This window comes from Lycium ferocissimum, chromosome 2, assembly GCF_029784015.1.
Source record: "Lycium ferocissimum isolate CSIRO_LF1 chromosome 2, AGI_CSIRO_Lferr_CH_V1, whole genome shotgun sequence".
Taxonomy (NCBI): domain Eukaryota; kingdom Viridiplantae; phylum Streptophyta; class Magnoliopsida; order Solanales; family Solanaceae; genus Lycium; species Lycium ferocissimum.
Window position 1 is genome coordinate 52,165,217 of NC_081343.1, and position 25,297 is coordinate 52,190,513.

Genomic DNA, 25,297 nt, shown 5'->3' on the forward strand with positions numbered 1-25,297 from the left:
ACCACCCTTTGACATAGGCACCGGTGGAGCTAATATTCTGCTAATGTGCTCGGCAGAACCCGATAATTTTGACGTAAATTCTGTATTATGTGTTAAAAAATTCATTTAGAAGGCATAAATAATTTAGCAAGAACTCAATAACTATTTTCAAAAAAAAAATTAAATTTTTTATTTAAAATCCTTGGACAGATATACTAAAAAGTGCTTCTTGCTGCAATTATTTCGTGGGGTTTCCAATTTGGGTTGTCGAGGGACTATTTATTCAGTTGACCATTAATAACAGTAAGAAAAAAGGAGTACAAATTTACACTCCTTTGCAGGATGAATCTGATTAGTAGTTTTCTAGTTACAAAATTTGGGGAGTATTTTATAGTTACAACTTACAGTGAACCAAAAGGAAGTTGGTGCAAATTACTAGTGTACTACAACTTCGGATTCCTTTTTCTTAATTAAATAAAAACCAAACAAGACTTTTCACCCATTTATAAGCTCGAGGGAAATATTTTATAGTTCTAGTCTACTGCTACACAATGATGAATGCTGCTAAAAAGAACCTTTTTCTGAAAGCTCTGCACCAAAATCTTTCTTTTGGTTAGTTAGCTTTTTGGATCCAAATGGTAACTTTAGTAGTACTACTTATTTTCTCAATCTTTCTTCTTTGGGTTGGCATTACTCCAGCTTCCATGAGTCTTCTTTCACCTAAAGGTGTCAACTATGAAGGTAAATTAAGATTAAAACATTACTGTACCCTTAACATGCATTTCTTGTTTTTCCAGTGAAAAGTTAGAACTTGTTGCTTAACACTATTTATGAGCATGGTTTTTGTTTTTTTGTTTTCTTAGTTAAGAGTGGAAAAGATTAAAACTTTACTTACATGTTTATTGAATTTATTGTGGGGTAAGCAGTGGCAGCATTGATGTCTATGAAGAATAAAATGAGAGATGAATACCATGTGTTAGATGGATGGGATATAAATTCAGTTGATCCTTGTACTTGGTACATGGTTGGTTGTTCTTCAGAAGGCAATGTTGTTTCTCTGTGAGTATTTTTCTGTTACATCTTGTCCATTTTTTTTTTCTATGAAGAGATTTTTCCTTTTTTTGTTTTGTTTAATGCTTGGTTATTTCTTTAGATTAGTGTGGTAACCATTCAGGATGAGCTTTTTGTTGATTCTTGGCAGTGAAATGGCGAGTATGGGGTTATCTGGCACACTTTCTCCTAGCATTGGGAATTTAACTTATCTTCGGACACTGTGAGTAAAATAAATCTGACTTGAATTTCCTACCTTTTTCTTGGTTTTGATGCTACTCCAGTGTTTCTTCAAGATATGCCAACATATGTGGTTCTTGAAATTGAAATTACATACTTAGTTTAATGCTATTAAGAGTGACAATTAAGTGCTTGAACTGCAAGATATTTGAACAATATCTTTTAGTATGAACTGTTAAAAGCCATTTTTTTCATTGGTTTTTGTTGTAGGTTGTTGCAGAATAATCAGTTATCTGGTCCAATTCCTGCTGAGATTGGAAAGCTCTCTGAACTGCTGACCCTTGACCTATCTGGTAATCAGTTTGATGGAGAAATTCCTAGGGCGTTGGGTCGCCTGATTGGTTTAAGTTACTTGTGAGTGTGGGCTAAACTCTTGATTTTGTTTTATCTGTGTCACTCATATGTTACAGTGCCCTCGTTGGCTTTGTGTGTAATCCTTTTGGTATGGCAATTTTCAGGAGGCTTAGCAGGAACAGGTTGTCTGGACAAATTCCTAAACCTGTGGCATACCTTTCAGGTCTTTCATTCTTGTATGTCTTCCATCCATGACATTTTTATGTCCAATACAAGGGCTAGAGGAGAGTTAAATAACTAGTGAATCGTGTTGTGTAGGGATTTATCATTCAATAACCTTAGTGGTCCAACTCCAAAAATTTTGGCCAAAGACTACAGGTAATTTTTGTGCCTCTATGTTTGCTTCTCAATGTTTTCAGTTTGTCATGGACTGGAAGAATCCTTCTGGTTACACTTCTACATTTTTACTATTAGGAGGATGATCTATGCCACACTAATGTGCCAAATATCTAATTCATTAATGGAGTTTACGATATAATGTAGATCTTGTAAATTCAAATGTGAAATACAAATGCTTGATACAATGATGCATCTGCGATGTGCCATCTGGCCCAGTGCCATAAATGATGTTTGTGTCGTAGTAAAATTACGTTTTCTGTAGTTTCAGTAACTGTCATCTTGCATTACTTGAACTGTTGTTTGTTGTGGTATGTCCCTTCACTGGGAACCAACAGTCAGTTTCCACAGACCTGAAAGTAATATCTCAAATCTAATTATTTGAAGTATTATCCTTTTACCTGGTCTAATAGAACCTCCACGTTGTTATTTTTATTTGTGTATACTTCCTATATCTCTAATCTGCTAATATCAAGCAGAATATCTGCCTTGATAAAATGTCTTATGTTATAGAAGTTTTGTATCCTACTTGCAATGTTTATTGTTCATCCTCCACAACATTCCCCATTCCCCTCGACATCATTCTTGCAACCTCTCATGTTCTTTTGTATTCTATTTTCAGCTTATATTTTTTTGTTGTTGCCTTAGTATTGCTGGAAACAGCTTTCTTTGCTCTGCATTGCACATGCAAAATTGCGGGGGTGTGCCAAGACCAGTAAATGGTATTTTTGTAAATTTACCAGAACTTATCTATGATATTGAGGCTGAAGCCTTTTGATCAAACTCTAGATTTTTACCATGCAGAAACAAATTCAGACAGGAAGACTAGCAATCATCATCGATGGGTTGTTTCTGTTATCATTGGGGTCAGTTGCACATTCATACTTACAGTCATGCTGCTTGTTTGTTGGGTGCATTGGTACAGGTCTCGTTTCCTCACAGGATATGGTAACTACAAGATTAGCAACACATCTCTGATCTCCTGCACATTAAGCCTAGATACATTATGAGTCTCTAATATTTTAATCTGCAGTGCAACATGATTACGAGTTCACCATTGGCCACCTGAAGAGGTTTTCATTCCGTGAACTGCAAGTTGCCACTGGAAATTTCAGCTCTAAAAATATACTAGGACAAGGTGGATTTGGAATAGTCTACAAGGGATACCTTCCAAATAGGACAGTAGTGGCTGTCAAAAGATTGAGAGATCCAAGTTTCACTGGAGAAGTGCAGTTCCAAACAGAAGTTGAGATGATAGGCTTGGCTGTGCATCGGAACCTTCTACGTCTGTATGGATTCTGTATGACTTCAGAGGAAAGATTACTTATTTACCCTTATATGCCAAATGGGAGTGTTGCCGATTGCTTAAGAGGTTTGCTTTGAAGTATATTCACTTGGAGCTTTTGCTGAACTAATTCTTTTTTCTTGTCACTATTGATTCCTTAAACTGATCAAGTTTCACCTATGAATTTCACTTATTTCCTAGTGCTCTTAAAGTTCATCTGGCATAAATTATAGAAAGGTCATGGACATGGTTTGTGGAAATTGAGGACTTTGTGCAATTTTTGTACTGTTCTCCGTCTGAAAACCCAAGGACCTATGATGAAAATACCTTTTGATTGATTAGTTAAAATTGGAGTTACATTATCAATGTTTCTTGTGCAGTGGAACGAAATCTATATGTCAAAAAATCAATCAACTATGCATCAAACCCAAACTAGTTGGGGTCGACTATATGAAATCTCCGTATCCATTGCTATTAAAGCCCTTGATGTGGCATGTTCCTTGGTAGGCATGTTCTCTAGCAATCTACTGCAACCTTCTTCCGTTCTGGTTTTTGACTGGTGTGGTTTTTGTAGCTCACATAAGTGGAGTTGGAATAATAACAATATATCAATAGTTATTGCTATAATGGTTAATGTGGGAGGTAGTTACTTGCTAACAATTTCTACCTTTTGCTGAAAGTTACCCTAAACTTATGTGTTATTAGCTTAAAATTTTATGTGATAAAGTTTCTATCCATCTTCTGAAACTCTACATGTCGTTTGTGGTATCGACTTACATCATCCATGAACAAAATAGATTGTTATTTGGCAGTAAGGTAAAAGGCGTGTTGTCATTAATTTTTAAACATGACCAATTTACATTCAATTTTAGGTATATGAAATCTAAATCAAATTGGAATTTATATTGGGATGTAAACAGATTAGCTTGACGTAGTGACTGTCATCTTTTGCTCTATTCTCACAAAAGCTTTGGTTCTCTACCAGACAATGGTCAGGATAAACCATCTTTGGACTGGAGCAAGCGCATGCATATAGCTCTTGGAGCTGCCAGAGGACTTCTGTATTTGCATGAACAGTGTAATCCTAAAATAATTCACAGAGATGTTAAGGCGGCTAATATTCTGCTTGATGAGAGTTTTGAAGCTGTTGTTGGTGATTTTGGTCTTGCGAAGCTTTTAGACTGTAGAGATTCACATGTTACAACCGCAGTTCGTGGTACTATAGGTCATATAGCCCCGGAGTATCTATCAACTGGCCAATCATCTGAGAAGACAGATGTGTTTGGATATGGGATACTACTATTTGAACTCATTACCGGACACAAGGCATTAGATGCAGGCAATGGTCAGGGTCAGAAAGGAACTATCCTTGACCGGGTGTGTAGCTTCTAACCCTCCTACTATCTGAAGCTTCATATATTTGTGTGTGCCTATAATTTCTAACTTCTATTTGATTAACAAGTTAATAGCTAATCTTCATGCAGGATTTTGTTTGAGCATAACCAAAACCACTATTTGACTTGAAATTTTCACCAAAATTGATGCAATAACTAGGGTGAGAAGCAGAAGTTGCTTCCTACGCACGTTATGAGAGAAGTACAGTTCCGAAATTCTTAAACATTGCTCGATAACCTGCTCTTTCTGCTGACCGCATAATCTGGTCATGCCTGCGGGGCTTGTGGAAAATCTTATTCAAGGGTTTTTGAATATCGCTTACTGATCACTGTGGTCTTTGATGAACAAAATTATTGCCGTGTATTACCTTACTCTTGCATACTTTAAGCCCTTAAATAAATTATTTGGTTGATATTTATCACATAATAATGTAAAACTTGCATACTTAAGCCCTTGAATAACTTATTTGCTTGATATTAATCATGTTATGTCGTTATCATGTAAGTCTGAACAACCATATGTATTATGCTAGAATAGTCGTGTGGAAAAGGGTACCAGTTCTATGCTTCTTCAGTTATGATTTTTCTCCCGTTTCAGGCTGTTTTATGTGGAGCAGAGATTTTCAGAACATGATAGAACTCAGACTTTGTTATGTCTATTATTCGGTCCTATTCATTCTGACAACCTGTCCATTTTACAGGTCCGGAATTTATTTGAGGGAAAGAAAGTGGAAATGCTTGTGGATAGGGATCTAAGAGGATGTTTTAATGCAGAGGAGCTAGAGAAAACAGTTGAAGTGGCTCTACAGTGTACTCAATCTAACCCCAATAATCGGCCTAAGATGTCGGAAGTTTTGAGAATCCTGGAAGGCGTTACGGAACAAATGGGGCATGTGGACGAATCACAATGTGGAAGCAACATCTGTGAAACAAGGGCTTTCAGCTTCTCCAGGAATTTTAGCGATATTCATGAAGAATCCTCATTTACCTTTGAACCAATTGAGCTTTCAGGACCCAGATAACAAAAGTAGCCTGCTTTGGCCTAATCCTAATAAGCGTGCAATCTTGATATATCTAGTTCAGCCGTACATGTGCCTATATTGTCGCTTTAAGTGTATGTCCTAGCACTTTGTAAGTTACTGTAACTTGTAAATTTTGCTGCAAGATATTCATTATACTAGTTTCATGGTAGTTCACAATCTGTGTTAGAACTAGCTAGACTAACCTTACTTTGAAACTTCATTCTTTGGAAATGACAAACTGCCATACTAGTTCTGCTGTGTTTGTTGAACACGTGAGTGATAGCAACAGGTCTATGCATCACAGAAGCTTGATTGTTACTGATAATTTGTAGTGAGATACACAAGAATTTTAGTTGAAGGATATGCTCATCGTATTTTGAGCAGCTGTTGTTGGAGTGTTTATATGGAGTTAAGACAATGCAAACTTATTTCCATGTTGAACTGTTAAAGATACTTAAAACAAACCTATGGAACTATTGACTTTCATCAACATCAATAGATGAAGCAATCCAACTGAGAAGCTGCTAGGAAAAACTGATGAGAGGAATAAAGAAAACAAAATTATCACTTATCCGAGGGTCTTGAAATCAATAAATTACAGTTGATGTAATGTGGAGTTGCTTGTTGAGCTTCCTCATGGTTCCAAGGTAACTACTATAGGACTCCTAACAAAGTGCTTGGATGAGGTCCATTTCAAAAATCCTTGAACGAATGTGGCATTAATGCTCGAAAATAATTGGTTAAATGTTACTTGATACGTTATCTTCTGATACATCTCTGAGAAGTGCAAGGTGGAAGGCTCAACTTTCACATCAACTCCTTCAGGTGGCATAATCTCCAGAGCATAAGATGAGTCGGGCTCGCCAACATTGGTCACAGTCCTTGTGTATACCTGAATATCAGATCCAAGTCTAATTGAAAAGGATGGATAGTTTAGTTCTGCTTCAGGAATGGTTGATGAGCAGTTAACTTCTTGCAATACAATCAAACTAACACCTCTACTTGGGTACAAGTCACATAAATAAGGTATGTAATCGTTGGGTTGGATGTCATAGATCAGCCCTGGATCACTGGCTCTTAATGGGTTAACGTGGCCTGCACCAGTAGCAAAGAAGTCAGCACGGTGGCCCCTTTCGTCTTCAACGGGATTATTGCCAAAGTTCATAAGATCAGCGGTTGTCATGATTGCAGACTTGATAGCAGCTGGAGACCATTCTGGATGTGCACTTTTGATTAATGTCACAACTCCCGAAAGGTGAGGACAGGACATTGATGTACCAGACAGTGTGTCAAAGGTAGACTTTGTGTTGGTGTTGTTCTCCACCGATGTTGGCCATGCTGCAAGGATGCTGATACCAGGACCAATAATATCAGGTTTCAATATGCCAGGGCTCTCGGGAAAAGGTCCTCTAGATGAAAAAGCTGCAACTGCTGGAGCATGATCATCTCCAAATATCGTTCCTTTAAACAAAAATGAAGCCAAAGGTGTCGACGTTGAATTTATGTAGGCTTTGATCTTCAGGCCATCAAGAAAACTGATATGTGCTGCTGGAAGAACATGAGGTTCAGCTTGTATAGTGAAGCCTTGTGGCTTCTCATTCATGAGTATCATTCCAGCACCCCCAGCACCCTTCACAAAATGTCCTTTATCAAGTCTTTCTATCTGACCGCCAACTTCACAAAAGACAATCTTTCCCTTCACATCAATATTTTCCAAAGACTCGGCACTGCAAAATGGGGCCATAGGATCACTAGTATTCATTCCAGGGTAAACTAATGGCAGCAGAGTTTGAGAGAAGCCTTCGGGTTGGAAAGCTGATTCACCATGAATTTCGTCACCGTTTCCGAGCAGTACTGTTGCTCTTAATTTTCTATCAGTGGTGCTAGCACCAACAGTAAGAAGCCATGGAGCTCCATTTACAACTGTGCCATGTGCTGGACCTGTATTACCAGCTGTAGTGCTCACAAGAATGCCATTCTGAATTGCAGTAAATGAACTGAGTGCAATAGAGTCTTTCCAGAAAGGTCTAGAGATATCGTCAATGGAAATTGAAATTACATCAACGCCATCTTCGATTGCAGCATCCATAGCAGCAAATGTGTCACTCTCAGAGCAAGCAGCGCTAGCATCACATACTTTATACATGGCAACATGGGCAAGGGGGGCCACGCCAGAAGCCGTCCCATTAGCAAGGCCAAAAACATTGGCACCATAGACAAAGTTTCCAGCAGCCGTGCTTGAAACATGCGTGCCATGCCCGTTCTCATCCAATGGCGTCCCATTTCCAACCTCCTGGAAATATCTTGCTCCAATGAGCTTGTTGTTGCAGGCGGTAAAGTTGAACTCACACTTGCCCTTCCACTTAGCTGGTGGAGGAGGCACTCCTTCGTCATGGAATGATGGATGATCGGGTGTTATACCGGTGTCTAAAAATCCAATGATCATACCTTTACCATAATTTATGCTTTGCCAGAAGCCTAAGTTCTGGTGCAGCCCCATGAAATGAGCACTATGGGTGGTTCGTGCATGCAGTAGTCTTTGCGGCCGGACCGATATGATCCCTTCTGTCCCCTGTAGTAGCTCTGCTTCGTCTGGTGTTAGTCTAGCGGCAAAACCATTAAGGACATTGCGATAAGAGTAAACTATGCGCGAGGATGACGAATCGTTTGAGATTGTATTCTTTGAGGGCAGAAATAAATGGTGCCACTTCTGTAAATCACCCAAGTCAGAGAAAAGTTGGCCATGAAAAGACTCAAGATGTACTATGTAAATATCCGAGTTGCTCTGCTGATTGGTATTATTGGCATGTATGGCTGAAAAATAAAGACTAAGAGTAAAGATGAAGCGTAGAAAAAGTGTCAATGCCATGTTTATCAGTGCAAATTAATGAGCCACATTGCTTGTAAGCCTGATATATATAGTGTTAATTTCTTCTGGTTTCTTTTGTTATCATTTTTTTTGACAATGTCTTCAGTATTGAAGTAATCGAAAGAATTTGAGTGAGACTGAAGTTTTGGGAAGGAAGTGATTGGTTCTGTATTCTCCAATTGGCTTGAAATGCAATCTCTGTTTGATCTAAGAAATCAAAGGCTAAGACAAGCCATTTGGAGCTTGCTTTGGTTGTTATTGCAATAAAAAGATCTTTTCGACTAGGCGGCTGCAAACTAATTTGATTATCTAACAAGTTTAACTTGGGAAGTAACCAATAATTTGCAGGCTGAAGACTGTTTGTTTTATTGCAGGAAGGATCTATTCTGATGGAAATAAATCCAAAGACTTGCTTACAAGCATTGTAGATAAATTCAAGAATCACTTATCTGCTACATGGTTAAAGTAAAATATTTGTGGGGGGTTTTCAGTTTCAACCAAGGATTTGGAATCTTAGGAATAATTAAGTAGCATTAGAGCATTATTCCAATATGATTAGAAATTGCTTTTAATATTGTTGCACACTTTCCCTCTTGATCAATTTTCCTCAAGGATGTTTGCTTTTCTAGCTGATATGCATGTGAAAAACACCCGAACAAGAGTGAAATATCTAACAGATTTATACTTGTTTGCTGTCCATGTTACGATTTAGGATTTGCTTTCTGTATGAATGATAAGTTCATATGTCGGTCCGTGAATGCACAATGATTAGAGGTAATAAAACTTCTAAACATGAACTCCAATGAAAAAGTAAACAAAAAGGAAGATTTCACAACTTCTGTTAAAACTTGAATGGTTCCGTTTCAATTTTTTTTTTCTACAGCCTTCTGAGAAATTTATGCAATTGAAATTAGCATATTCTTATGGAGGCCATTTGATCATCAAGGACAAGACGTAGACATTGACAACCTCATCGTTACCTGATTACGTGGGCTGGAAAATATTTAGAAAAAGTTCTGTTACAGTGATAACTGACAACTAGTCCATGAATGATGAATGTTCATACAATTATCATATCAAGAAAATGTATGCGGCAATACTTATGAATTGGGAATTAGTGAATAACTATGTATTGGCTTTAAACTAGTCCAGGTTTGAATAACCTTTGCACTATTAGTATAGTTTAACTAGTTAAAACCACGTTACTTACCACTCAATTTAAGGTTAATTACCCATGACAGAGTTTACACGTATAGTAGTCATCCTTTTATGAATTGCTTATGTAAATATTTTCACAGAAATTCAGTGAGTTCAAGGAAAGAAACTCATTTCGATATGCATTCAAAGACACCTACAATAGATGGACAAGTAAAACTTGAAACCAAATTGAGTAGCTTCTCAAAGTACATTAAGGAAAATCTGATATACACTAACTAGATAAAGATTACTCTAGGTCTTGAAAGTAAGATATCCCTATGGTTGCAGGGAAAATCGTTATGAAGAATGCATATTGATCGATACATGAAAAGTTTCCTCACTACTGCAACGTGACTATGATTGGGCTCCTAACGAAGTGCTTGGATGAAGTCCATCTCAAGTATCCTTGAACCAAAGTGGCATTAATGGTTGAGGTAGTTGATCGGCTAAATGTTACTTGATATGTTTTCTTCTGGTCCAACTCAGAGAAATTCAAGATAGGAGGGTCAACTTTCACATCAACTCCTTGTGGAGGCACAATCTGCACAGTATAGGACGAGACAGCTTCACCAACATTAGTCGCAGTCCTCGTGTACGTTTGAGCTTCTAATCCAAGTCCAATTGAAAAAGAAGGATAGTTTAGTTCTGCTTCAGGAATTTTCGATGAGCAGTTCACCTTTCTCAATACAATCATACTAACTTCTCTGTTTGAGTAGTTTAAACTACACAAGTAAGGAACATAATCCTCAGGTTGAATATCATAGATTAAGCCTGGATTAGTTGCTCTTAGCGGATTAACATGGCCTGCACCAGTGGCGAAGTAGTCAGCAGGAACACCCCTTTCATCCTCAATTGGTTTATCGCCGCAGTTCACAAGATCAGTAGTCGTCATGATTGCTGATTTGATAGCAGCTGGAGACCAGTCGGGGTGTGCACTCTTTACTAATGTTGCAATTCCAGATACGTGAGGACAAGCCATTGAGGTGCCAGATGAAATGTTAAAAGTAGACTTCGTATCCATATTGTTCTCAATGGAAATTGGCCATGCAGCAAGAATGTTAACACCAGGACCAATAATATCCGGTTTCAAAATGCCAGGACTTGCCAAGTTTGGGCCTCTACTTGAAAAGCCAGCAACTGCTGGAGCATGATCATCTCCTATTACGGTTCCCTTGAATAAAAATGTGGCTAGATGGTTCAATGTTGAATTGATGTAGGACCCGATCTTTAATCCGTCTGCATAGCTGACATGTGCTGCTGGAAGAACGTGTGGATCGGCTAAGATAGTGAACCCTTGTGATTCACCATTCATGAGTATCATTCCAGCACCACCAGCATCCTTCACAAAATGTCCCTTATCAGTTCTAGTAATCTTACCACCAGACATACACAACACAATTTTTCCTTTGACATTAATATTCTTCAGTGACTCCGCGCTGCATAATGCAGCAGTCCAATCACTGATATTTGTTCCGGGGAAAATCAGGGTTAACATCATCTCGGAGAAGTCTTTGGGCTGGAATGCTGATTCACCATCAATTTCTTTTCCATCTCCAAGGCGTATTGTCGCTCTTAGTTTTCTGTCAGTGGTGCTTGCACCAACAGTGAGAAGCCATGGAGCTCCATTAACCACAGATCCTGGTAGGGGACCTGCATTGCCAGCTGCACAACTGACGAGAATCCCCTTTCGCATAGCGGTAAATGCACTCAGTGCAACAACATCTGACCAAAAATTCGTAGAATTTTTACCAATGGAAATAGATATTACATCGACCCCATCTTCGATTGCAACATCAATCGCAGCCAACATATCGCTCTCAGAACAGGTAAGAGTAGCATTGCAGACTTTATACATGGCAACGTGTGCAAGCGGTGCCGTACCAGATGCTGTTCCGTTAGCCATGCCTAAAAAGTTGGCCCCATTCACAAAATTTCCGGTACGTGCCAAAGTATGTGTACCGTGACCATTTTCATCTAGTGGCATCCCATTACCAAATTCATGGAAATATCTTGCTCCAATGAGTTTGTTGTTACAGGCCGAAAAGTTGAATTCACACTTCCCCTTCCACTTAGCGGGTGGAGGGGGCACTCCTTCGTCATGGAAGGATGGATGGTCGGGCGTTATTCCACTGTCTAAAATTCCAATTATGATACCTTTCCCATAGTTTGATTTTTCCCAGAAGCCTGAGTTCTGGTGTAAGCCCAAGAAATTTGTGCTATGAGTGGTTTGTGCATGAAAAAATTGTCGTGGACGGACTGATATGATCCCTTCCTTGTCTTTCAAAGTTGCCACTTCTTCTGGATTTAGCCTAGCGGCAAAGCCATTGAGGACGTTGCGATATGAGTAAACTATATGTGAAGAGGAAGAATTGTCTGTGTTTGAGGGCAAAAATGAATGGTGCCAATTATGCAAATCTTCAAAATTCGAGAAAATTTGAGCTTGATCAGGTGACTCTAGATGTACAATGTAAATATCTTTGTTGTTTTCATGGCTTGCAAATATGACTAAGGGTTGAAGAAAAAATATGGAAACGACACTTAGATAAACTAGTGCTGGAGTCATATTCTGTAAGTTTGCTACTGATTCACTTCTTCTATAGAACCTACATATTATATACTGTTATGAAGTATGAACTATGAAGTGAGAAGGAAAATAATTTATTCATAAACCCAATAATTCTCCACTACAAGAAAAAATTTAAAAGCAATCTGTTTCTAATAGTGCAAAAACTATTTTAACAAGAAACGAAAAGTCTATTCCTAATGAATAAGACTATAAATCATAGACATGAATTAAATAAACTAGCAAATATGAAATTCTAAATTTTTTTGATTTTCTACAATTTAAAATTATTTTTCAACAAATGGACGTTGTTCTATTTAATTATTATACACTTCGTTTAACAGTTACTTCTATTTAGAAGTTATCGGAAGTTCAGTGGAGATTTGAGAACGGAACTGTGATTTTTTTTATTTCTGTTCCAATTGGATTGATTTGAAAAGTCCCTTTTTGGACTATGAAATAAACGCCACTGGCGTAGGCATTTGGAGCTTTTTTGGTTGTTTGCCGAATACATTACTCTTATTTTTTTTTATATTTTTAAAAACAATCATTTGCAGGCTGAAGATTTTGTCATACAAATGCATAGTTTCCCAAATTGCCAATTATCTCTAAGGGTCTGTTTAGAAGCCACCTTGTAATCGAATTCCGTGTAATTACTATGGCAGTGATTATATAATCCAGTAATTACACATCATAATAATTACGGAAAAGGCTTAACTGTCGAATTTTTATGACTCATTTATCCATTGGAGGATATTCGGGATAAGGTCCTCGGTGGAAGACAAGATGCGAGAACGCCATTGAGATGGTTTGGGCATTTGAAGAGGAGAGACACGGATGCCCTTTTTGGGAGGTTGAGAGGTTGGCATGGTTTCTTATTTTTATATTTATTGGGGAGAGGTAATTAGACACGACATCAACTTTGCCGAGGACATGACCTTAGATAGGGAGGGTTTGTCCCAAATTAAGGTAGAAGGCTAGTAGATAGTCTCGTTATCCGTTCTTATTAGTAGTCGCATTATTGCAATATAAATTTTTATGTTCTCTATTATCCGTTATTTCCTATGCTTTGATTATCCACCCGATTGTATTCGTTATTTCCGTGTAATTATCTATGGTGTCGCTTGCATTATTTCTTCCATATCGCTTTGAATCTCTCTTTTCCGAATCTCTTAACTTTATCTACTTCTTTTTATGCTTTTATTGAAGGGGTCTTTCGGAAATATCCCCACTGGTGGTAGGGAGTAAGGTCCTAAATGACGGCTACCCTCCCCCGGTGTGCGTGGGATTTCACTGGTTGTTGTTGTTGTTGTTGTTGACTCATTTATGCCTTCGAACTATCGGAAATGATTCATTTGTGCCACTCATCAATAGTTTGACTCATTTATGCCATCGCCCGTTACCAAAATGACTCATCCATGCCATTTTTTATTAACGCCGGTTTTATAATACTAGATATATCACATGGCCTCCAATTAGAGGTCTACGTTGTTTAATTAAACCAGCCCAATTTTAAATCCGAAATTACTAAAGATCCGACCCATACACCTGCATGACCCACCCACAACCATAATCTATTTGGAGGTCACGTGTCATATCTGGTAAAACCGGCGTTGACGAAAAATGGCATGGATGAGTCATTTTGATAACGGCGATGGCATAAATGAGCCAAACTATTGATGAGTGGCATAAATGAGCCATTTCCGATAGTTCGATAGCATAAATGAGCCAAACTATTGACGAGTGACATAAATGAGTCATTTCTGATAGTTCGATGACATATTTGAGCCTTTTCCGTAATAATTACAATGATTTGTTTATTTGTCATAATGTAATTAAAAACATAACACTTGGTTGCACAAGTGCACTTACACCGTTAGATCTTTTAAATTGATAATTATAAAAAAGAAAATGTTAATATTTGGCAAATATGTGTCTGTATAAGAAATATTACCACATTTTACCTACGTATTGAAGATGAATATTATCTTTTGAAAATATAGTATCAAATAATTATAAATATAATTGATATATGGTCGTTTCAATAAATAATATTTTGGTTGAATCAATTGTAAAATTCTAACCAAGCATACATTTTTCAAGAACATCACGGACCACGTTTGACAAAAAATCAATATCGACAACTACAATTTCATAATAGTGCTCAAATGTTTGATAAAAAGTAATCTATCAATTCTGATATCACTCAATATAAGTCAAGTTTGTCTATAACCTCATTCAACAAGGAAATTCAACTTTAATGACATAACTTATGATTATAAACCAAGTTTGTAACTGACTCACTTTCTATGATTCAGGAGATAAAATTTCAAGAAATTAGAATAATAACACAACTAAGCAAAATGAAGAAATTAAGAAGAAAACAAAATAAGAAAGAAGCCAAAATATGAGAAATTACATGGAAGCATATGAAGTAAAGGTTTGAAAATGATAAGTAAAGAAATGAAATATAAACGATGTAAAAAGAATAATATATTCAAAAAATAAAAAAGATTTTAAAAAAGCAAAAATAAAAATAAATTAAGTGAGGGTAAAAATAATAGAAATAGAAAGATAAATGAGAAGAATAGAAATTAAAATTAAAATAAAAAGGAAAAGAAATTAAATTAAAAAATAACCTTATAATTACACCATGTAATTACCACAATTCTCGACCCCCTTGAGAATTGTAAAGTGTAATTACTCCTCCTCAATTACATGCTGACCAAGTAAATACTTGATCAGGTAAATATACCATAATTACATTCAATTACGCTCAATTCCAATTATAAGGTGTCTTTCCAAATCGGAATAGGTCCTAAGTTTTCTTTAGTTAGTAGCCATACATCTCTATTTCTAATGGAAAGAAAGCCAAGTGCTTACTAACAAAGCTTGTTGTAAACTTCAGGAATTAAGTTTTTTCTTCACGGAGAACTCAAGTTGTTTTTATGTATAGTTGATGTTTCTTCTGTCCTCACCGGTAGTTTCACCTTTTCTAGTGTATTTCTTAATCTTTTAGATTTGTTTGGTAGTATTATAGAAAATGTAACCGAAATAAGCCACTTTCTGATATTTAGTTACTATAAGATATTTTTTCAAAAATAAAATTTTCCAGAAAAAGGAGGAAAATGACTTAAGGTAACTTACGAGCGAAACTCATTTTCCTTAACAACTATATCTACTTTTAACTTTAATTATATCGCTTCTCCAACAAGCACTTAGGCTTGCGTTATGTCAAAATTAATATTAAAAAGTTTCATCATAACACTATTTGATTTTCTAAGATATTATCAATCTTCAATAATCTTATTATTGAAATTAAATATATTTTCAACTCATTAACCAAATACCTGATAACATTTTCCAGAATTTCATAAAATAGCTTATTATCTAGAAAACATATTCCATAAAATGACTCTCGCCATACCAAACACATGTAATTCTAGGGTACAATACAAATGCATTTGAGCTATACTAAATTCAATACGTCTTACCTGGAGAAAATGATACTAAGCCCAAAGTTGTGGTATGCTTAAAACATCTTTAGGTCCAAAAAATCCGTTTTGAAACTTCGATTAGTTAATGGAAAAAAAGTCGATTAGGTCAAAATTATAGGAATCGAAGATGATATTTTCCTCGAAGAAGTGAAACGAGTAGTTTGGTGTACATATTACATCATGTATTTCATGTAATGGTTAAGGTATATATCATTTCTTCCATTGCATCTCTTATACTTTTTCCTCCCCCTTCACACACACACCCACCGCCTTTTTTTTTTTTCTTGTTTCAGAATTGTATCATTTGAGCTAATTTGGACTAATGATAATTGCCAAAGGTTAATTATGCAGAAGGTCACTCAATTTGTCGTATAATTATAGTAAAATTCTTACTATTTTTCTAAGGCCGGAAATCAACCCATTTTATTAAAAATAATCATGCTTAAGCTGTTATTATTTGTAGTATAACCTATATATGACAATGAGATTAGCTGAGAGTCAAATTAGGAGCCTCTATATGATCAAGAGATATTCATTTTCATCGTTGACCTACTTCTGCTTGCACCTAATTTTTCTATATTTTTTTCAGATTATTATTTCTGCAGTTTAATTGGATTTGTCTTCAAGTACAACCTTTATTTAATGCATAATCCAATCTACTGCAACAAAAGGAAAATGTGTTACAAAGTGAAGTTCAAATCTCAAGGGAGGTATAGACAACTGTCCCTAGAATTTGTTGATCAACATTGAAGACGCCTGATGGTGCATTCACTACTCCAAAACAACTGCAATGGGACTTCGAACGGAGTGCATATCAGATGACCATTTCAAATATCCTTGTGCAAAGTTCGTGTTGCTGCCAGTGCCTGATGCTGAGCGTGTAAACGTCACTTGATAGGCTATCCTCTCGTTTACTTCAGAAAAATTGAAACTGCTACGACTCACAGTTACCTCAACACCTTCAGGTGGAGAAATCTCCACATTGTAAATTGAATTAGCCTCACCAACATTAGTTACAGTCCTTGTATATTCCTGAGTCTTCGAACCAAGTTTGATAGAAAATGAAGGATAATTTAGCTCTGCCTCCGGTAGACTAATTGCGCAATGCACCTTCTTTTGCAAGATCGCGCTAACTTGTTGATCCGTGTAGTTTAAACCGCATAAATAAGGCACGTAATCCTGAGGTTGGATGTCATAGATTAGACCAGGATCATTTGCTCTCGACGGATTCACATGTCCTGCTCCAATTGCAAAGATGTTAGCTGGTAAATGTCTTTCATCCTCGATTGGATTGTTGCCAAGATTGACCAGATCAGCGGTGGTCATAATCGCGGACTTAATAGCAGCAGGAGACCAATCTGGATGAGCACTTTTAAGCAAAGCCGCTACTCCAGCAAGGTGAGGACAAGCCATTGAGGTGCCAGAAATCATGTTGAATGTCAAGTTTGTATGAGTATTATTTTCAATAGAAGTTGGCCAAGCTGCAAGGATGTTGAATCCGGGCCCAATAATATCTGGTTTTAATATGCCCGGATTTGCCCTGCTGGGGCCTCTGGACGAAAAGAAAGCAACTGTAGGAGCATGTTTATCTCCAATTACAGTCCCTTTAAATAAAATACTGGCCATAGGGGTTGACGTCGTGTTTATATAGGCTATGAGATTTTGTGCATCTGCATAGCTAATGCGTGTTGCAGGAAGAACATAATCGTGTGCAGGTATAGTGTAACCTTCAAGTTCATCATTCATTAGAATCATACCAGCAGCACCAGCATCTTTCACAGGCTGTCCTTTTGCAATTGCTGTCGCGCCACCCGTTGCACACAACACTAATTTTCCTTCAACATTTGTAAGTGATTCTGGGCTACAAACAAAAGCACCATAATAACTACTGTTCAATAATGCTGGGTAAACTATTGGTAGCAATGTTGGAGGGAAATCATTTGGTTGGTAAGTTGATTCACCATCATATTCTACGCCATTTCCAAGTGCAACAGTTGCCTTCATTTGTCTATCGATCGTGCCAGCACCGACAGTGAGAATCCAAGGGGCCTCATTAGCTAAGGTGCCATTATATGGACCACCATTTCCAGCTGAGCAACTTACAAAAATTCCCTTTGCCATAGAACTAAATGCACCAAGTGCAATATTGTCATCCCAAAAAGGGCTAGAAATTCCACCAATGGAAATGGATATGACATCAACACCATCTTCAATTGCGGCATCCATCGCGGCCAACATGTCACTTTCGGAACACGCGCCACTTGGATTGCAAACTTTGTACATAGCCAAGTGAGCACGGGGTGCAATGCCAGCCGCTGTGCCATTAGCACTGCCAAACACATTCGCGCCATCAACGAAATTTCCAGCAGCAGTGCTTGAAGTATGTGTACCATGTCCATTTTGATCTAATGGTGTCCCACCTTCAAACACCGAGAAGTCTCTTGCTCCAATGAGCTTGTTGTTACATGCTGTAAAATTAAACTCGCACTTCCCCTTCCACTTAGCAGGGGGAGGAGGCATTCCTTCATCGTCAAACGAAGGATGTTCGGGGTATATTCCAGTGTCCAACATACCAATAATCACACCTTCACCATAGTTAGATGTATTCCAGAAGCCTAAATTTTGGTGCAACCCAAGGAAACTTGGACTATGAGTTGTTTGTACGCGCAATACCCTTTGAGGTCTTATGGAAATAAAGCCATCTTTCGTTTCCAATGCCTTCACTTCGTCTGGTGATAATTTAGCTGCAAAACCATTGAAGACATTTCGATAGGAATATATTATGCGCGAGGGCACATCAGATAATAATGAATACTGATGCCAGTCATGTAAATTTTCAGGTGACTCAACGTGAACAATATAGATTTCTGAATTACTCTGCTGAGAAAGATGATCACTGGCTAATATGATTGATAAATGAGAACTTACAATGAACAAGATTATAATTAAGAAACCCATCAAGGCCATGTGTTTGTAATGGTGTCAAAACTCCTATGTAGAAATTTGCTTTTATATTGTTTTTTCAGCTGATAAAACTATGTTCTACTTTAGTTTTATTCATCATATACTTAAAGAACTTATTGGAAGAACATTGGTAACTTCGACAGGTTTGGATTACAGCTCATCTTTCATTGTATATAAATACAATTTTCCAAGTAAATAGCAACCTAAGCCTTGTTTTGACATTTAAAAAAAAAAATTATGTTTGCATTGTTTTTAAAGATGATTAGTACATCTATTTCTTGCACAATGTATACTACTGCAGAAGCTGATATTTACAGCTATGGTGTCATGCAGATTTTGAAATAAAAAAATTCACTGTGGAGACAAATCTCAAGCAATGGGTAAACGACTCATTATGCAATTCAACAAATTATTTACTTCTGCCAGATAAGGAACAATCATATTATTCTAAAAGTGGAAAGCCTCATAGTTAAAAGTTGGATTACGATAATACCCTTCAAACAAAGTTAATCAACTAAATTACCTTCAATCTAAAATTAAATTACCCTCATTAATTAATTATTTTGTAGTTTTAAATATTTTGCCTATTAGTTAATGGGAATAATAGACACTTCTCTTTGTTTCGGAGAATTCAGGAGGTTATTCCATTACCTGAAGGGATTGCAATATTTAATGTTTACGTTAAATGGAATGCCAAAAAAATGAAACGTATGTTTATTCATTTTACTGTGTCTATCATTATCGTTTGAAGGGGTTATATATCATTAGTTATCTTCCTATCCTTTTCTGTATTTCTACTTTTAACCCTTCATCAAGCATGTGAATATAATTCTTTCTATCTTCCACAATTTTCTTAAAATACTTTCCTGGGAAAATACAACTCAATGAACTAGAAGCCAATGGAATTGACACAAGCTGGCCAAAATGCCACCTTGAAGGTTCTTCCGAGTTTTTTTTGGTAGAGTTCTTGTGATTTATTATGCTTGTATGCAAGGATGGATGTGGCTCGCCATCTATCCAGTCGATCACAATTTTTAAAACATTCCTTTTGTTTTAAAATGCTTCAGGCTATATTTTTGCATGTGTGCCGCTTATACTGATCAGGACTTGGGAGGTAATTTTGTGGATACTTTCATTTCGCTAAAATAAATAGCCTCGTGGAATTAAGAACATTAGAGGATGATGAAATAGTCAAAGTAATAAAATGTATAAATCTAAAATTATTTGTCTAGGAAGTTGCTATAATATAGTGTATCTTCTTCACTCTTGAAATCTTTCTCATGTGCCTTGGTTAATATACATTACACTACTTAATCTTAGTCACTTGACATGTCAGTTTTATTTTATTAACTCATATTTCCTGTCGTGTAGTTTTCACAGTTTATGTAAATTATCTTACTCTGCGCTTATATTGTAAGCCTTTTTATTTTTTCAGCTTATTGTTTTTATAAGCTTTCCATGGGTATTAGAATTAATTAATGAGAAATATTCATGCTAATATTTTATTTGTCTATATTTCTCTTATTGATCTGCATTATTTAGTAATTTGAAGCAGCTTAATAAAGGAGTACAAAAATAAAACGGGAACAGTGTTCGTTGGCCGCTAATATTCATTGATGAAGAGGTAACAGTATTTTACTCTTGCATTATATTCGTTGATTGCTATAATACCTTTTTTAACTACTGACTATGGCTTTGTCCCTCTTGATACAAAGGCACCAATACAAATTACTCTTTCTAACAATGACTTTATTCCTTTAGTAGACTCTAATGCTTGCACCTGATAAATCAAAATGTTATTTGTCGTTCAACAATCAAGTCAATTGATTTATATTGTTTGTTCTACTCGATGGGACACACGTGCAATGCACGTGTCCAACAACTAGTTTGTTTAAAAGAAGCAAGTAGCAATACTTTATAAAATACTCACCTCAATCCTGATTCCTGAATGAAGGATCAATATATATATATATATATATATCAAAATCATTGGCCGGGCTTAAGAAAATTGGCATTGTATTCCAAGAAAATACTAATAGCATACCTTAGATGAAAATCTTATATTACTCCAGTACTGCTTCCGTTTCTATGTTTTCATCACAGTCGAATAAGTTCTTTTCTGCAAAGATATTTTCTAATTGACAATTTATTTACAATGTCTATTAATGGAAATGTTCTTTTACTCAAGTTCTCCTTCATCTTAAAGGCCATAGCAAGGTAAGGCCATAATTTTAGCACACGAAGAGTTTGTTTTTTGCCCAGCATGGTCAGAATGACCATATTTTCGACTGGCAGCTCATAAAAGAAAAAGTAATTTGCAGAGCTCGACATCCGGCAACAGTTAGCCACTGCCTTTACCGTCGCATGATGAAAAATATGGACAAGTTATGTGTGTCTATATATTTGTCCTTTTTCTTTAAATAACTTGCATGCCATGTTCATTAGATTTCCAAGAGGAGGTTACTTAGAAATCTAATGGAAAGGTTCTGCCCGTTGCTACAAGAGAGATACAGAGTATAACATGCTAGGGAGTTGTATAGTAGATTGGTAGCAAATGAGATCAAGGAAAAATAATTTTGTTATGATTATGCACAAAATTGGAGTATAAAGTTTAATTTCTTAAACAAATATGGATCATCAAGAATAAGAAAACGGTACACAAGCTATATCTGTGGCATTTTGTAACAGTAGTCTCCGAAATTGTGGTAACTTGTTGAAGAATGAAGTAAATGAGCTTCCATCCTTTTAACTTCCAATAGCCACACAATTCACTGCAATAAAATTCGAGGAACAATTACTAATGGTTAAATGCTACTGAACTTAATAACACTTTTTTTCCAAAATGGATATGGAAAGTACCTGATGTCATGTCGTTAGGTAATCCAATAACAGGAACAAAGCTTCTGTTTGATCTTTTTCAATGATGCTACAACATCAGTCATTTTCATCCTTTCAACTGGAATATTAGCTGTGCAATTCATGGCTAACTCCATGATGGATGATACAAATTGTAACTTTTGGTTGAAGTTTTTTTCATCTAGTGTTAGTAAGTCAGCATCTATGATGTGATCCGGCCAGCTCATCGGAAGCGAATTATGCATGCAACTTCTCAAATTCAAATCTCCCGTGAACATTTCATCATTAGGTTTCTTCTTGGTAAAAGTTTCCAGTAGCATGATACCATAACTATAAACATCTGACCTCTTGGATATAAGGCCTTCCAAACCATACTCTAAAAAAGAAAAATTAAAAAATGTCTGGAAATAAAGTTGTAACGCGTTAATCCACAACATTGTTACAAGTTACATAAATAATTCACCTGGAGCGATGTAACCAATTGTGGCAAAGGTTGTAGTATGAGCAATAGATTCTTTGTTAGTTAAAAGTTTTGCAATGCCAAAGTCAGTCAGGTATCCCACCATGTCGTTGTCAAGTAACACGTTGGTAGGCTTCATATCACAGTGAATAATCGATACTGAGTAACCATGATGGAGATATTCCAAAGCAGATGCAACATCGATCATGATACTCAATCTGATGAGTTATAACATTTCATAGTTTTGATGATTGACACATACACCAAGGACCAGGTCCTTGATCAGGTCCCCAGGATTTGTCTAACGTGAATAATGTGAAGGTAGTGGGTTCGTATTCAACTTAGCGAGCTTTTGCAACAGTAGACGATGTTGCATGTCGGCTAAAAGACAAGATCATTGTAACGTCTCTATCTATATCACATGCCACTCACATGATCCTCACATGCTCTCATTGGTTCCCTATATAAACAACATGTTGGCGTTTGTTTGACAAAGACTTCAAATCATATTATTCTCATTGTTGAAAAGAGCAGCTACCACTTTATTTTTATTTGAGCTTTCAAGATCAAGACTAAATAACTCCAGGACGGATTCAAGATCAAGATGTCTTAAGTCCTAGGTTGTTTATGTTAACACCCAATTTTCGGCCCTCCTTTTTCCTTCAATTAATTTCTCTGTGCTTCTTAGTCTTTGATAATTTACCAAAATAGTTTTTCCTATATTTGACACAAATTTAAATAAATTCTAGTGTCCTTATTAATGCTTCATAGTATTTATTATATTATATCTATTTCAGTTTTAACTTAACCATTTTATCATATTATCGTCCAATTTTATAATTCGTTTCTTTATCTTGAACCATATATACCCGTGCTAATTTATTAGTATTATGCTTCATATATATAATTTATATTTAATAAAATATTTGGGCTTGTTTCAATACATTTCTAGTTTCAATATTAACATTCCATATTTTACTTGATTATGTTATCGCTGCTTTAATTGATTTATTAATAGTATCACTCATTTCCATTAAGTGCAAATTTTTATTTTGAGCTATATATAAATATGACAAATCATTATATGATAATTTACATATAAAATATATTTTGGAGAATTAATTAGGACAAAAGAAGCACATTTTAATTAATTTGAAGTGAAAAAGTATGGAAAATCCGGATCTATTCTTCAAAAGTATGTATGTACGTAGGTATATATATATACACACACTCTTTTCTTTTACTTATTTTCCAGATAGAATCCTAACCGTTGATCGATTTCATCCAACGGTCCGCATTAATCCTAGCCTAATAAGTCTACACCTAACCTAAACCCCAATTTTCTCTTTCATTTCACACAATGCCAGCCGTATATTTTCTCCACCCTCTCTTCTCCTTTCAAAACCCCAGCCCGAACAGAGGCCACTAAAGTCCAACTAATCCATATTTTGGGATAAGTTTTCATATTACTTTTTTCTCATCTTCATCTTTACAGTCAATCTCTTGCTCCCTCTAAAATGGCTATTTTTAGATTCAAACACTCATTTTTCATCTATAAATAGATGGTATTTGTTGCAATTGGAAAGAGTTTTGAGAGTTGGAATCCACCCCTTTTCTAACTTTGAAATTCTCAAGTTCATAACCACAGCCTGATTTCCTAAAGAATTGATTAGCTTTCAAAACCTCCTTACAGCTTTAAGTTTCTAGCTCTCAGTATTAGAATCTCTTTGCTTAAGCCTTTCTTGTTTTTTCGATCTTTGGTGACGAATCGAAGACGACTAAAGCCCTAGTTCACTGCACACGAAATAGGTCAGTCACCTTATTCTTTTTTTATTACACGAAATCTGGACGAAGTTGTGTTTTAACGTGTGTTGTGGACGTACTGTTAGTTTCATGTTAATTGCTTTCGTGTTTCGATGATATGAAAAAATAAATACATAGTAGAACCTTAGTTGATCATTGATTCAAATCGACATCCTATGTTCATTTCCTTCTGTTAAAAAATCACATGTTAAACTATTTTTAACCGCTGTCCTGTTTTCTTTAAAAAAATCATGTGTTGCGGCGAGTTCATTTCTAGCTGTATAGACTATTAGATGCTCAACCAAATATGTTTTTGCTCTGTGCATATTGCGAGGGTGTCGTTGGCTTCCTTGTGTTTCATATTTTGAATGTAGAGTTGAGAATTCAGCATGTCTCCTGTTGATTTTTGATGCTTCAAAGTTCTATGTCACCATTCTTGTTGATTCGATTGTTAGTCTAGATTTCAGTTTAGTTTCGAGATATGAATTCCTATCTGGTAGTTTAATTATTAAGAATTAAGTTCAGTTTTTTCTTATGTTGTAGTTTTCGAAATCATGTCCTTGTGTGCCCATTTTTCGGTCGGCTATGTCGGAGTATATTCTCGATATAGATATTTTTAAACTATGCGAAGAATACATTTCTCTTATCTGTGACCCCAAACCTTTGCATACGCTTGAAACTGTGTCGTTAGGACTTGTGATTATTGTTTCTGAATCATTACGTGGAACAATCTGTTTTCATTCATATAGTCTTGTTTTATGTAAAATATATGATGTGTAAGTTAGCATCACACTGAAATCACACCGTTGGGATTTGTACTCCGCTGAATGTTATGTTAGAATATTGTTTTAGAATTCTTGCTTTTGTGGTAAAAAAGGTATTTTTTTTTCCACTGTTAATAAAAAAGGTGCTTTCTTTCCATATGTAGTTTAAAAAAGGGGTGCTTTTCTTCTATATTAATGAAAAGATACTTTCTTCCTACATTAATTAAAAAAGGGTATTTTCTTTCCAGATATAAAAAAAAGGGGGGTACTTCCTTTTGGTGTTGTATTACTTTACTGAGGTGCTAATCGCCTCTTGTCACTGCACATTTATTTAGATGTCAAGATGAACGAGTCTTGCTTAGGTTACAAAAGCACCATGCTCGGCAGATTCGTTTTAATTTTTACTTGAAGTTATGAAATCAGAATCTGTTTGTTTAGTGTGTTGCATCTAAGGTTCTAGGCCAAAGTTATTGTTGTACTTCATACGCCGCAAATTTGAACTTGTGCTTGTACAACTGGAAAGTAGAAACCATGACATTAAATTCATTGTTCTATTTTTTCTGATGTGTTATCTATGGCGTGCTGCCTTAAATTTTATATAATTTAGTATCCATAATTAGTTGCTATGAAGGAAAAGCCATTATATACCCCTGTTTACTTTAAT

The 25,297-nt window shown here is 36.1% G+C and overlaps 5 protein-coding genes across 6 annotated transcripts; 1 reads left to right on the forward strand and 4 right to left on the reverse strand.

Annotated features, from left to right (window-relative positions):
- The first annotated feature begins 317 nt into the window (after nt 1–317).
- Nucleotides 318–5,837, forward strand: LOC132043851 (probable LRR receptor-like serine/threonine-protein kinase At5g45780). 2 transcript variants are annotated; one of them, XM_059434318.1, is made up of 11 exons: nt 318–720; nt 906–1,038; nt 1,181–1,252; nt 1,480–1,623; nt 1,728–1,799; nt 1,882–1,941; nt 2,608–2,681; nt 2,764–2,907; nt 2,993–3,331; nt 4,230–4,621; nt 4,729–5,332. In XM_059434318.1, the coding sequence occupies exons 1-11, from the start codon at nt 615–617 to the stop codon at nt 4,738–4,740; spliced, it is 1,548 nt and encodes a 515-aa protein (XP_059290301.1). In that variant the 5' UTR covers nt 318–614; the 3' UTR covers nt 4,741–5,332. The 2 variants fall into 2 exon arrangements, with proteins under 2 accessions (XP_059290301.1, XP_059290295.1); XM_059434312.1 differs by lacking the exon at nt 4,729–5,332 and adding an exon at nt 5,340–5,837 and having other exon boundaries at nt 321–720.
- A 145-nt stretch (nt 5,838–5,982) lies between these two features.
- Nucleotides 5,983–8,548, reverse strand: LOC132043839 (subtilisin-like protease). Its single transcript, XM_059434308.1, has one exon. It carries the CDS (start codon nt 8,527–8,529, stop codon nt 6,295–6,297), a length of 2,235 nt encoding a protein of 744 aa, XP_059290291.1. The 5' UTR covers nt 8,530–8,548; the 3' UTR covers nt 5,983–6,294.
- Nucleotides 8,549–10,066: 1,518 nt separating this feature from the next.
- LOC132047719 (subtilisin-like protease 4) lies at nt 10,067–12,289 on the reverse strand. Its single transcript, XM_059438723.1, has one exon. The coding sequence runs from the start codon at nt 12,287–12,289 to the stop codon at nt 10,067–10,069; it is 2,223 nt and encodes a 740-aa protein (XP_059294706.1).
- Nucleotides 12,290–16,557: 4,268 nt separating this feature from the next.
- Nucleotides 16,558–18,744, reverse strand: LOC132048166 (subtilisin-like protease). The gene has a single exon (XM_059439079.1). It carries the CDS (start codon nt 18,742–18,744, stop codon nt 16,558–16,560), a length of 2,187 nt encoding a protein of 728 aa, XP_059295062.1.
- A 2,560-nt stretch (nt 18,745–21,304) lies between these two features.
- Nucleotides 21,305–22,314, reverse strand: LOC132048167 (receptor kinase-like protein Xa21). Its single transcript, XM_059439080.1, has 3 exons — nt 22,070–22,314; nt 21,610–21,982; nt 21,305–21,521 (listed from the first exon to the last, which is right to left on the reverse strand). The coding sequence occupies exons 1-2, from the start codon at nt 22,272–22,274 to the stop codon at nt 21,624–21,626; spliced, it is 564 nt and encodes a 187-aa protein (XP_059295063.1). The 5' UTR covers nt 22,275–22,314; the 3' UTR covers nt 21,305–21,521; nt 21,610–21,623.
- Between the last annotated feature and the right edge of the window lie 2,983 nt (nt 22,315–25,297).